Raw genomic sequence first — 14,911 nt, 5'->3', positions numbered from 1 at the left:
TTTCCAGTATTTTCCCAGGGCTCCCTTGAAAAGAGGTTTCGATTTCAACGGGACTCACGTGGTTAAATAAATGATAAATAAATACATAAAAATGATTTACTTTGGTTAAAAAAAATATTGTTAAAATATCGTATCGTATCGTTATCGTGAACCCAATATCGTGTATCGTATCGTATCGTGAAATTAGTGTATCGTGACACCCCTACTAAATGGATTGGTCTAGCATCATATCAAACTGACTGAAATGAACCGTTTTCCAATAATAAGTTAGAGTATCAGATTGTCCTATAGCGTAACAGTGGTCCTCTATAACAACAAACGGTGTTTTGGGTCAGAGCAGGCAGTGTCATCGGTTTCCCTGAGGGAATTTGTGAGGGAAGCTGCATTTGTTTTCGACAAATAGCTTATTGGCAAAAGTAAACATTGTATTCATTATGATACAAGAGAATAGATACAGGTTCAAAGACTAAGTGAGCAATCTCTGCTTTAAGTACAAGCTGTTGCTTACATGTTACTGTAAGGTGACATCATTTATCTGTGCAGAAAAATGAAGATGAAGTTGATCTCAGAATCATGCCATGGGATATTAAATATCGGCTATTGCTGCTGTGTTTTGTTGATGACAAGCAGGCCCGTATCCAGGGTTTCGAAATAGGGGAGGTCCAGCAAGGGGAGGCGGATTCGGCGGCACCCGAAATTTTTTTGAGTTTTTTCCCGCCCCTTTTTTAGCCATATTTAGAGGAATATATCATTCTAAATCAACATTAGGATTATACTGTTGTGATGTCATTATTCAGTATATTCTCTTTCATGTCACCACCTGCTTTTTATTTTTTTCTCTGAAATATTAGGGGAGGTCCGGACTTCCCTGTCCTCATAGCTAGATACGGGCCTGATGACAAGTATGTACAATGCTCTGTACATTTAACACAAACTGCAATTCCATAAATAGTCCGTCTCTTACGTTAAACCACCTGTTTAATGCAGATTATGGGTCTTTATCTCCCCCCTCAATTGTCTCATCTTGTGACTGACAGCTGCGTGTGTGTATTCACCTGTGTACAGTATATGTAACGTCCGGGTACCAGATGGCAGTCAGTCAGTACTCCTGTCTGCCTGTGCCGTCTCTACCGCCTCCTCTCTCTCTCTCTCTGCATAGCGCACAACCCAGGTAAGGAGGACTGACAGTTGACTCAAGATGTCTACACAGGAGAGAGCATTTGTGTTTTGTGTACGGCAGCGAGAACAACGTCCCTGACAAGCACTAGAAGGGACAAGCCTCAAAGTTCAATGTGCACTCTTGGATGGTTAAACTAGTCATGCACGGCATTGCTGTATGTTAGTAGACAAGACGAGATGAGGCACCATTTCTCTATAAGTTGTGTATGTCAAATCCATTGACATCTGGCAGTGTCTGGTAGCATCCTGTATAGAGAGCCAAAGTGAACGGCACTTCCTGCTTCAGCACCGTACCAGAGATTTTCATCCGCCATTTATTTTCCAATAGACATTTCGTAAAATGCTTATAAAAATAGTTGTACTTGATATATTTAGAAACAGGAGAGACCACATAACATTTAACTCGGACCAAAACGTTAAAAAAAAAAACTGCGGATTTAAAGAATTTTTTTTTTCGATGTTGTTTTTTTTAGTTTTGGTCTGAGTGAAATGTTCTACGGTCTCTCCCGATTCTAAATATAGCTGAACCATTTGGTTTGACCACGTGAAACTATTTTTATAAGCATTTTAGGCTCTCTATAACATTAATTCCCTGAGCAAGGTGAATGTGAGTGACTGGAGTGACAAAACCTGGTTTCCGAGGCCCAAACCTCTCGGCCTGTACGGAAACAGCAGGGAGATTATGGCCGTGTTCAGTGGCAGTGCATTCGGTAACAGCTGTTTGTAATGTCGTTTATAAAAGAAAACCGTGCCCATGCGATCCCACAGTCGCTGTTCTAATCATAGATGCAACGATCAAGTGTGATATATGAGAGTGTGTGTAGCATCGAAGTGGAAAAAGTCAAATAAACGAGACATTCTGAGAAAGATTGCCCATTGTCCATATCAAAGTACCGTCTATTAAGAAGTCCAGGGAACTCACTCACAGATGCGCACACTCGTGAGAAGAAATGTGAATTATACAAAACTTGCAAAGGGGGAAATTCGCTACGAAAGTCCCTCTCTCTTTTCAGGAACACGCACGCATGCACACGCACACGCACACACGAATACACGCATGGGCGCGCGCGCACGCATACACACACACACACACACACACACACACACACACACACACACACACACACACACACACACACACACAGCCAACGAGGTTTAGGTTTTGTTTGAGATTGTCAGACAAACTGTTGCCCTGATAATATTTCAGTGTGAGGAGGAAAAGTTGGAGATGTGGAGTTCATTATCTGTGGATTCATTGTAGGCAGATAACTGTATATATATATATATATAGATAACTGTATGCCAGTGTCTCATTCATTCCCGTGCAGCCAAGCCAAACCCCCCCAACACCTGTCAGTCAGTCTGGCAGCAGCAGCAGTGTGCAGGCCCCGGGCCTGGGAGAGTCACTGTCAGACCCACACAGCAGTGTTGTAGTCAAACAGCGGCTGCCTCGTCTTCTCCAGCCTGCTCTCTGGCCGTCTCCTGTCTGTCTTCTCCAGCCTGCTGCTCTCTGGCTGTCTCCTGTCTAAATAAATGCCTGCAAACGGCTGCAGATGCTGCTGGTGTAACTGGGGGAGCTGGTGGTGATTTCTCTCCGCCTCAGCTAGATGTGGACACGACGGCCTGCCTTTCCCCCCCTGCTGCTGTGCACCCGCCCAGAACGGCAGGTAAAAGCTCCCTTTGGACGTTTTCGGACCCAGCTTCTTGGGTCTTTTGAAGAGGTCTCCCTCGGGGAGCTCCGGAGCCATCCAGCCGGGCCTCTCCTTGAGAAGCTTGTCCCTGTCGGGCCGCACGCCGCGCAGGAACTTCTTGAAGATGTTTGTGGTGAGGGAGAACTTGCGGCAGATCTCCTGCGAGCGGCTGAGACGGAGCGGGTGAGCCGGCGTGTCCGGTCTGTCCGCCCCCCCGTCCGCCGTCCTCTCGGCTCTCCTCTTCCTCCTCTCCTCCTCCTCCTCCTCCTCCTCCTCCCTCTCCAGCTCGGGCAGGTCCAGCCAGTTGCCCACCAGGTCTGCGAACACGTTGTCCCCCAGCACCAAGGGCTGCCGGTTGCGACTGCGGCTCATGAGGGAGGAGGTCCAGTCGCTGCCGTCGTCCATGCTGTCCCGGGAGTAGTCGCTGTCCAACGAGGGCCCCTCTCTGGAGAGGCTGTACAGGATCCCAGGCAGGTCCACCACCTGGGCCCGGCGGGCAGCCAGCGGATCGGGATAGGGCTCCGGCGGAGGGTTGCCCACCGTGGGTCCACAGAAGTCCGCCTGGGGGGCGGTGTATCCTGACCACCTCCCGGGAATAGACTCGAGGACACGCTCGCTTCTCTCGCTGTCACTTTCCAGGCTGGAGCTGGAGGAAGACGAGGTTCCCAGGCTGCTCCTGTGTTGGGACTGGCTCCGCTCGTTTCGACTGGTGGTGACTCTGCTGTCCAGTGATGGCCTGGGACTGGAGATGGGACTTGGGCTGGGTTCCTCAGGTACGGTCTGGGTAAAGTCGGGCCCGTGAGTTTCGCCTGAGGCGGTGGTGGCGGCGGCGGGAGGCGTTGGTGGAGCAGGTTGTGGGGGCCCGCGGTTAATGGGCCGTCCCGAGATGTCCAGGCTCTCTAGTGCCGTCTGAACCTGGAGGAGTTTGAGTTCCTGCAGGGCTCCCATCATGGAATTCATCTGAACGTGGAGGCCATCTCCTGCTTCTTTCATAGACAGCTGCAGGGAGAGAGAGAATGGAGGAAGAGAGAAGGGAAAAGAGGGGAGGGAGAGAGAGCGAGAGAGAGAGAGAGAGAGAGAGAGAGAGAGAGAGAGAGAGAGAGAGAGAGAGATGGGAGACAAAAAGGACAGGGAGATGTCCAGTTAGGCTTAACAACAAAAGACCTGGTACCACTCATCAATTGAAGCACTTGACTTCTCCACCTCCTGTAGGGCCGCATGTCATCCATCAAAGACAAGTTCCCCCACTGTCCCCCTTATGTTCACCACCATTCATCTCAGCACCGAGACAAATCCAATTACTCACCAGCAACTGACATCAAATACATCAAATGAATGAATTACTGAATAAAAAAAGTACAGTATTCACCATCACAGCACAATGAATAAGCATGCTCTTTGTCTCCATATTAAGACTGTTGTCGTCTTTTGTGTTTTCCAGGCTGCACACCTTTTCTTAATTATGGGTCATGTGCCCTAGTTTTGAATGGCAGGCCTGGGCCCCAGATGGCCTGTGCATGACAAAGTATCCCCCATGACAGCTGTGAAGTAGACTTTCGATGTCGTCATCTCTCTCTCACTCTGTTCTACTCATATTTTTCTTTTGGCACCCATCAGTTCGTCTTATCTCAGACTCTCTCTCCTCCCACCTCCCACATCTTTTTCTTCACTCTGCTTTCCCTCTGAATGTCACTCCTACACTCTGCCTTTATGCCTCTCCTCCTCCTCCTCCTCCTCCTCCTCCTCCTCCTCCTCCTCCTCCTCCTCCTCCTCCTCCTCCTCCTCCTCCTCCTCCTCTCTTTCTGCTCCTATCTGTCTGAGAGCGTGTGTCACGTGACCATGTCATGTGACCAGGACTAACCGCTTTCTCCTGGAGGCAGACAGTCAGAAAGCCCCAATATGCAGCAGCATCCTGTCCTGACCTGTGTCTTAACATGTTGGCCTTAATCATTATGCACCAACTTTGACTTTGAATCCTTATCTTGTCACACGATGACAGTTATATGCACACACACACACACACACACACACACACACACACACACACACACACACACACACACACACACACACACACACACACACACACGCACACACACAGGTAAATGTGTAACAACCGACAGATGAAGCAAACCTGCCAGGAACCCTCCCTTTTCAAAACAACTGTGGGAAAATGAGAGAGGAAGCATGCGAAGAATTTTGCAAAGTGTGCCAGAGTCTCTGGGGAAAATGTGGATGGGAAAGTTACTGAATCTTACGAAGAAGACGCACAAGTTTAAAATCAACAGCAGCAGCTTATACACTGATCGACAATTCACTCGTTTTTATTTTTCACTAAAAAAGGTCACTCATGATCCATCGGTTAAACTGCAGCACAACGTCGACTCATCATAATTCCAAATTACTGCACGAAAGATTAGGAAAGATGCCTTTGTTACGAGAGAACACACAAGACAGCAATTTGATTCCAGCACTGTCAAATAAGATTAAATATCTAGTAAATAAATAAGTAAATAAATAAATAAATAAATAAAACTTTCCACGTTACCAACTTTCAAGACTCATCATTGCCCTTAATTTCTATGCACCAAACTTCCTAAATCTTCAGAAATCAACGCCCATAAATCTCCTTACCTTATAAACGTTCACAAAGGCGGGGAGGAGTCCCTGTCTCTGGATTGTTTGTCTGTACCTCTGCCAGTCTGTCACTGTCTGTCCGCTCACCTTTCAAACCGATCGCTCTGACTGCCCCTATATGTATCTCTCTCCAATGGGGGAACACGACCAGACGGGGGCAGCCAATCAGTGCTGCCCGTCTAGACTATAATCCCTAACAGCAGGAGGTGGGGTCACTCAGGCGGGAAGGAGAGGAGAGGAGAGAGGGGACAGCGAGAGTGGTGGGAGTGGGAGGGTGGTGACAATCATATACAGCCAGCAGCAGTGGAAGTGGATTGGGGTGTCAGCCGGACGAGTAGGGGGAGGGAGAGAGGTGGGAGGAGAAAGGGGGGGCTGTCCATATGTTTAGATGTTGAAGAGGGAACTGTTGGTGGATTCAATTATGGATGACACCATAAGAACAGTTGGGGGGGGGGGGGGGGCATATAGGGAGGAGGGGGGTGCAGTGATACTAATCTTGGGGGAGCAGTGATTGTGACCCCGGGTGGGAACAGTAGCTGTGTAAAACAACTGTGTTTGACAGTATAGCAAAACAAAAGTGCTCTAAGCACTGTGAGAAGGGAATGTTGCTGCAGAATATGTTATTTTTCCCAAGCATTTTGTGCCGCACTATCATCATGGGGGCTGGGAAATATCTAATAGATAACAAACATCCATGGCCTAGATCAAAAATAAATCCCCAACCATGAGAAGATATGCAGAGTTGCAAAATGGAAAAAAAGGGAAAGAAAAAACGCAAGGCAACACATATCTCCCTTAAGATTGCTATTTGAAAAAATCAAAATGAAAATGCATAAAAATGCAACAGTGCCGAAATAAAAGCTCACACAACAGTCGCAATTTCTTCATTAAAAAAAGCCCTTCCGTGCTTTACAGCTGTCATTTCTCTTGAGACCTCTGGGGGTTACATCATAGTGCTCCTCAGCAGCATATGGAGAGGTAGGTGCACAGGGGCGGAACGAGTAGTCTCCAGGATCCCTTAATAAGCCTATCAATGCATATGCTGGGAACAAAGGGCACTTTGTCTCCCGCTGGCTTGCTAACATAGGCCCGCCAAGGTATGGTGTAATTAGCACAATCAGGTTGTCTCATGTCTTCATGCCTTACACATATGGCTGACTTCATTAGTTATAATTGGCTGTGTCCCGGGAGATCCTGCATGGGAAAGAGCTGATAATTATGGTTTACCTTCGACCACTTCAAAGTTCAACAAGTCTTATGATAGGATGACACATTACATCTTCAGAGTTAGAGACATGTGGCTTCCGTAAGACGCAGCAAGATTGCTGGGGAGATTCAGGGGATTACTCCTACTCTAAGTTTCTGGTGAAAGTTGGACCACTTAAAGTGTATTAAATGTGTTGTTTGAAATAGTATCTCCAACCAATGCAGTCTAAATGGCCAACCTGTTTGCACATGCTAGCTAAAACACCCTAATTGAACACTCGCATGCAACTTTTCCATTATCGTTCCCGCTGGTTCTTTAAAGCACATTGAGTTGTTTACTGGCATTTCTATTCTAAGGCAGCATTAATAATTCATATTGTACCATGTGATAATAAAGAGTGAAAGAGTAGTAAACTAAACCCTATTATCCCACCTTACCATACCAACTAACTCCCTATATTATCCCACCTTACCATGCCAAATAACCCGCTATTATCCCACCTTACCATACCAACTAACTCCCTATATTATCCCACCTTACCATACCAACTAACTCCCTAGTATCCCACCTTACCATGCCAACTAACTCAAGGAGCTCCACTCAAGGCTCCACTCAAGGCTAAACTTTGTGGCCCAAATATGTCAGCCTTTTCAATTTTCGCATCTGGCATTAGCCAACATGCTGAATGTGACTAAATGTCCCAAGGCAGTTTCTGGTTTCGGAGATGACGTTTTAACATTTAGTGAAGATCCTGAGCTGTCTCACTCTCAGAATGTGTTAATCATCTGAGGAGGTGCCTCATTAAGCTAAAGAAAGAGAAGAAACAGATGTGACACGACCGAGCTTAGCACCTTTAGGTCTTACTCAGGGTAGAGGTGAGAAACATGTCTCTCTACACCTAATTTAATGACAAAACGTCAGAACATTGGGATGGAATTGTGACCGCAGGGAATTGACGATGCCATCATTAACCCAGTCTTTCAGAGCACAGTGATGTCTTCTTTTTGAACCAATTGTCTCGCACGATTGTCGCCATTTCATCCATCGAGCATCTATTCTTATGAAGGATCATTTTAGAGAAGAGCGACAAACGATCAAAAGAGGAGGTTGAATGAATCTAATAAACAGGGGCTATCCAGCCATTCCCCTTCCCCCACATCGTCTTCCTGCTGCGCTGCGTGATGCCAACCAACAGGGTATAATTGCCAATTAAGGCCTGAATGCTTAAAAGTTTAAGAACAATAGCTGCCAGTCTTGAATTAATTTTGGGTGGAGGCTCATTAAAACTTCGCACCATAAAAGAAAGAAAGAAAGAAAGAAAGAAAGAAAGAAAGAAAGAAAGAAAGAAAGAAAGAAAGAAAGAAAGAAAGAAAGAAAGACATCATGATGCTTCTTCAATTTATTAAGTCTTATGTCAAGGCAGTGACTGAACACCTAACATGCAGAAGAGCGTTATTCCTTTTAACAGCTTGCACAAACACGCATCCACAAACCATCCAGATGCATGAAAGTTAGTTAAATACCACTCGGTATAAATAAATCAATGCTACTTCTCGGGCTGTCTGTTGAGATTGTGCTCTCTGCCTTCATCGTAGCATATCATCATAGCACCTTCAGTTCAAGAGGGGAAATGAGTGCACTGCCTGCACAGGCTGCACACACACTTAACTCACTCAACCACACATACATGTATCTACACATGCCATGCCATGCACGCTTGAACGCGTCAGTGTATTTGAAGGCGTGTGTAGAGCCTATGTGTGCTTGCATGTTTTGTTCAAAGAACCTCATTGACGCGCTTTTAACTGGATCAATAGGGGAAAATACACACACGAATGCACACTGCAACCAAACACAAACCACCACACTCCCTTTCTGCAGGCGGCCATAAAGTAGAGGGGCATGGCCATTGGCTATGTTGGTGTTTATATTGTTGTTATTGGTCGGAGTGGAGGGAAGAGTGAGGCCAAGGTTAAGGCTCTTCCTGTTTAGTAGGAGCAGGCTAGATGCAGCTATAGCGTGTCCCACCCTCCCTCCACCCTCATTAAAAATGAATGGTGGCCTGTGTGGGTCAAGGGCAGGAATGGGATCTCTGTCCTGGGGATACAGAGAGCGGCTCTGTGACTGTATCGCTGGACACGCCACAGACCACTGTGGAAAGACCCCGGGTCACGATCTGGAGGCAACGTTCAGCGAAGAAACAAATCGCTATTTAAAAAGGCCATGAATGCCTCTCTAACATCCATGACCAAGACTTATATCCTGACCCTGTTAGGTCCAAAAGCCCCTATAGGGGGTCTGTGCAGGAGAGCCTCTTTTAGAATCTCATGTGGAGTGGACTTTTAGTAATGATATTCAAATCTATTATAGAATGTTCTACTTTTAATGTTTAATATGTTGATTACTGTGATTATGATGCCTCTGATGCATGTGTCTAATCCTATAACATAACAGGATTGGTCTTCATAGAAGGTAAAATTAGTTTCAAACCTAATGCATTTTTTTAAATCTATCAACTGTCAGCAGCAAATACCCCTGCTGGCCTTTTCAATTATGGAGGTGGCTTGATGACTAGTTTCCCTGCTCGAATAAATGAGGCTACTATGGTAGAAATAGACTGATTAGAATCCATGTCATCGTCACTGGCAGATCATATTTAGAGATGGTGACGGGGACGCAACCCTGCCTGGCAATCTTCATTGGGGACTGAAATCATTTGATAGAGGCTTGATAGCAAAGCGGCTGACGTCAGCGTCTGTGTGTGTGTGTGTGTGTGTGTGTGGGCGGGCAGTGCATGTACACAGCCTTGTTCTCCACCATACAATATTGATCTAATCCTCATGTAGAGCATTTACTCATGACCACATATTCAACTCATTTAAATGTTTGACAGACTTAACCGCTCAACTGATGTCTGGATAAATTCTAATTCCATTTATATTGTGACATCTTGCGTAGTAACTTGTTATTTTTTACCTCCCCCCGTGAGTCATTAAGCAGCCTGTACGCGCAGTGCAGAAGGATAAACAGACCTTGTGAAAGGTTATCGGTTCCATCTCAAACACAATGCTCTCATACTACAGTGCATCATGCAAACCGCACAGCTGCCACCAAGGGCCAATTTTAGCCAGGGGGAAGGAAGGGCAGGTTAGAGAATGGGAGCCATATAGGAGAGGCACAAAACAAACCAGCTGAAAGTTAAACTGCTACTCTCTGAGGCCATTTACACCTGGCGTTAACATGTGGTTTCTGCCATCAGATTGCAATCAGATTGTATTTTATCACTTCAGCCTGATTCCATTTACACCTGGCGTTAACATGCGTTTTCTGCAATCTGACTGCAATCAGATTGCAGAAATGGTTGTCCTCTCAGTCCGCATAAAGTTGCTGTATCCAGATTGAGAGGACACATTGCATTTACACTTGTGTTCAATGTGTACACAATGCATCCCTGACCACCTCCGGAGGTGGTTTGGCCGATCAGATTGCAATCCTTCTTCAATGCGTTTTGGGGGTGTTTACACCTGGCATTTCAAGTGATAAAATACAATCTGATTGCAATCTGATCACAGAAGACACATGTTAACGCCAGGTGTAAATGGCCTCTCTGATCCCGCATGCCCTGAATCTAACAAAGAACATGCAACTTTGCGGGCACACACGCTTGCCGCACACGGTGGGTTTTGGCACTTCTATGCGTGTTTTTCTCAGATTCCATGACCTCATCATGCAACACCGGCGTTGGTGTTAAATTCCAAGGTGACAGTTATGTTTGAAAAGCGCCGCCGGCCGGTGTGAAAAGGGGATGAAGAAGTGCGCACGTGAAATTAGCTCACCCCCGTGTCGATATCAAAAGGTTTGATTTACGCTTGAGTTTCTATGACACTGTGGTCCAACAGGTGTGAACCCAACATTTACACAGGATGAGTCAAGGGGGGCACGTTAGCACACGATGCGTCAGGGGCACATTGGCACGTTTGCGTCTTCAGCTCCAAAGGAGGAAGGAAAGCGGGGCTTAGCTCTTTTTCTTTTCATGACTCCTATTCCATTTATGAATAGACTCATGCTGAGATTAAAATATCTCATTGTTACCATTATTCCCATGAGATTGCAGTGCTTACAGTGCTTTATATAATAGCAAATGAAAGTCGGTAGCCTTTTGATAAACACAGATTTCAGTTGGAGTAATACAAGTAGAAAAATAACAACCTGTTTCAATTCTGATACATTCCTGACTTGAAAGCCAATCTGCCAGGGTTGATTTACACAGTGTCAAGGGGTGGCGCAGTACCTCTGGTCAGCAGTTGGGGACAAATAGCCCCCAGGCCTGATCAGGTCAAATTTTCAAGCTTGACCTGCGACCCCACACAGACTTGACCCCTGGTGACCCCAGACAGTGTTCACACTTTCATGTGACACTCTTCTTCTTTTAGACGCAGCAGGTTCTCAAGGTTCTGGTAAAGGAGTGGATCCATTGGACTCATTAAAGAGGCTTAAAGGGTATAGTGTGGTTCTGCTGGGCAGCTGTTTTTAAACCTGGGCTGAGTATTCACTTCACGGCTCGGAGTTACTGCACTGTTGCATGAGGACTGAAAGCCAGGCCCGGCTCACATTTCCTTTCTCTAAGCACCGCAGGATCAACTCCAACGCCAACATCTCCGCCATTTGGCCGGAGGGTCTCTTTCAGAGAGACTAAAAGTGCTTACAAATGACATAAAGGTGAACATTGATACTGCACATCGCAGTGTTTGAAGAGTAGTCTAAAAGGAAGAGCATCATTACTGACTTTGATCATGGCTGCTGTAGGGAGAAAGACGATTGTGATTATACTAATTGCAGATGGAACCTGTTTGCCACTCTCCAATGAGCACCGGATGAAAATCAGTCACAGTGGAAAGGAAAAGTGACAACCTTGGCAGCGACACCCCTCGTTTTCAGGACAAGACACTGCAACAGATTGTGTCCCCACATGGTCCTGTGCAGGGGACACGGCCTCGTCTTTTTAACCGGCATCTGCTATCGCTTCTTCTGTTTGATCCCACAGACGAGACATGACACTTTTCTATTATGTTACCACACTGTGCTATGGAAGCTATAGTGCAAACAACATGCCCCCGCCTGGCATCAGCTCTAGCTATAGCTCCCAAATCTCAAGTGCCACTTGACAGACGTGTGGCTAATTTGGTGCAGAGAATCAAGAAGTCACAGAGCTGATCTCATGTTGCAAAATACACAGCCATGCTGGGCTTTTTCTGTGGGCCAGTGGCTGGGGTAGAGAGAGAAAAAAATATGCTTTGAAGATTATTCCAAATTAAATCTGTGCCAGTTAAAGACTCCTTTGAAAATGGGTCTACTGGCAGAAGATTTGAGGCTGAGTGAGGGTGAGCCTCCAGATTTGGTTTTGACATTTCAAAGAAGGGGGTGAACGATGGCACTCTCAATTTGCTACCATCAAACACATGTGTTTATTAGAGGAGTGGAAATGTATAAGAAAACATGAATTGGCATAATAAGGGAGAGTGTCAAATTATTTTTATGGCATCATGCGATGACCCTCGCTGCATTAAACATGACTGAAAATGCCACTGAGTGCCGTGTGAAAAAGCAAGACCTCACAGCAAATGCACCCTACAGCAGAGCAAAATATAGGCTATCTAGGCTATAAATTATTTTCTTTTTGCACCCAAAATAAAACCACAGTGCACCTGTGGTTTTATTTTGGGTGGAAAAGAAAAGAAGCCACAGCCTGCCACAGATGGAGCTACTGTATGAAAGCAAAGTCCTTCATAGGAGATTACAAAAGACTGTCTTTAGGTCATTTAAGCTATAATGAACATCTGGTCCAGATGCGCCGTGGACGGGGAGGGGGATGTACACATGCCTCTGCTGCTCTGCCAAAAGCTTAAGCCTACACAGATTACTATGAATGGGGGAAATGGCTCTCCCCATCATTCTGGCACCCCACTCTCAATAGAATATTAGTCATTAATATGCCAATTAGACAGTAAACAAAGCACTATACATATTTTTCCCAAGGTGTTTTGAACAATTAATCCCCCCCCTTTTCCCCCTTATGTGTCCAGCAGTCTAGCGAAGTTTGCACAATAAAAATGGTATTGTTCAAAATGTACAGTAGACTATACTTCTGCTATACTGTATAGGTTATAGACAACGATTATGGTCTAATTAGAGATGCATACAACAGAACATACCAGTTCTTGCTTCAGGCGTCTCAAGCACGCGTCCATGTTTTTGCGTTCTGGTTTGGAGAGCTGTTGTTCCATTGTGAATGGGGCAAGAATTTCAAATAAATCGCTTCGTCAATCGCCTTTCAAGCATGATATGAAAACTATCACTTGGGCCACTACGCTAAAAGCTGCGGAATAAAATCAGCATTCTCGTGGAGAGGAGAGGAGACACCAATTTGTAATTGGAGATGCGCAAATCCTGCTCTGGAATGTGCGCGTCTTGTCCTGACGCGAAATCCGCAATGAAAACTCACTGACGACGAATATTTTGTTTACTCCAAAAATGATAATGAGCTCCTTTCGGATGTATAACGCGTCAGGCCGTCTCTCCCAGTGGCCGCTGCTGCTGCCTTGCTACTGTAGTAGTAGGCTGTGCATGCAGTGAGCGCATGTTGTTCAACCCGCCCCCCCTCTCCTCTCTCTCCTTTTCTCATTCAAGAGAAGCGCTTACGTTGCCCATCCAAGTTCCTCCAATGAGTGAGCCTCCCACGACACTCTAAATCCCATTCAAACTTGGATGGAATGGGGACCCATAATTATGTTATGGACGAGTGATATTTAATTAGCTACAGCAGCATTATAACAATTTCTCAGAAACCTAAAAAGTCTAAAGTATGCACATGACATGTGCACCTATGTGCAGTGAATATGCCACTGTCTCTGACTTGTCTTATCACTATACTGCCTTATTGCTTGTTGTGTCTCTTGCTGTTTTTGCACTCATATGCCCTGTTATATTTGTACTATGTTGTAAACGGAGTCCACAGCACAAGAATTTCACACGTGATACTTGTACCATGGAGTGACAATAAAAATCTTGAATCTTGAATCTTGAAACCAATCTCATACCTGCAAGAAGCCTAATCATCTGGCCATAGAATCAAAAGTTAGGCTGAAAGATCATGTGGCTTTTCAAAGAGCAGGGTAATCCTTAAAACACTGACAACGTGACAGACTCCAGGCAGATTGTGCTGCAGCACTGATGTGAAGCTGGGAGGAAGTTCACAGAGGATGTGTCTAAGAAAGCCACATGTGTCATGAAATTAGCCAGAGGGTCAGCCGCCTGCTGAGGGTCAGCCGCCTGCTGCCACCTTCATTGTGGTCAGAGAGGAAACACCATGGGAAACACCTGAGCCAAAGGCTTTTGTTGTGTGACCCGGATACAATACTTTAGCAAAGGAAGGAAGAGTTCTTTCACATACAAGACAATCAATCTGGAAATCATTCACATCCCTGCACATATATATCCCTGAAATTGAGAATGAGATTCATTTTCTATTTGATTGTACTGTCTATGATGAGGTAAGGGAGATACTGTTCAGTAAAATGTCCTCTATTTATGATGATTTTTTTTTAGATGGACGATTATGAAAAACTTGAGTTGTGTTTTAAGAAAGGCACTTTCTTTATTGGAAACTTTATTTTCCAGGCATGGGAGCTAAGGCAAAATGTTCTGTTCAGAAAGTGATGTAATGATTTTGTTTTGCTGCTGTGGTGTATGTTATGTTATGCTGTGATTTAGTTGTATTACTGCGGCGTTGGCGTATGTTGTACTGTATATAATGTAAACTTTGTGTGTCTTGTAAGCCCATGAGGGCTGGGCACTGTCAAGTGCATGACACATTGAATAAAAATCAATCACTCAAATCAATCAATCAAACATAGATTTGACATCAAAAAGTTGTCCTCCCTGAACAAGTCAAGGAATCTTCTCTAGACTATGTGACATCAAGGCAACATGTAAGGTAAAGGAAGGGATAAAAATGTGAATTGATTTGTAACAGAAACAGAAACAGGAATCGCAGATGTGAACAGATGTGAACAAAAACAGTCAAACAGCCACATATTCTATTCTGTTCTATTCATGCAGGGTACAAAAGTGGAGAGATAGGATCCTCATAAAGTGTGAAAGTGAAGACAGATGTCTTTCCCCTTATGTGACACCACAG

General features: G+C 45.3%; 1 protein-coding gene across 1 annotated transcript; it reads right to left on the bottom strand.

The window, feature by feature from the left end:
• Positions 1 to 2,588: 2,588 nt before the first annotated feature.
• On the bottom strand, positions 2,589 to 12,998 carry inka2 (inka box actin regulator 2; the record flags this gene model as incomplete). Its single annotated transcript, XM_083660600.1, has 2 exons — positions 2,589 to 3,869; positions 12,927 to 12,998. The coding sequence occupies 2 exons, from the start codon at positions 12,996 to 12,998 to the stop codon at positions 2,589 to 2,591; spliced, it is 1,353 nt and encodes a 450-aa protein (XP_083516726.1).
• Positions 12,999 to 14,911: the final 1,913 nt, after the last annotated feature.

This window comes from Poromitra crassiceps (genome assembly GCF_964638095.1).
Source record: "Poromitra crassiceps genome assembly, chromosome: 25".
NCBI classification, from domain to species: Eukaryota; Metazoa; Chordata; class Actinopteri; order Beryciformes; family Melamphaidae; genus Poromitra; species Poromitra crassiceps.
This window is presented reverse-complemented; position numbering and strand designations above follow the sequence as displayed.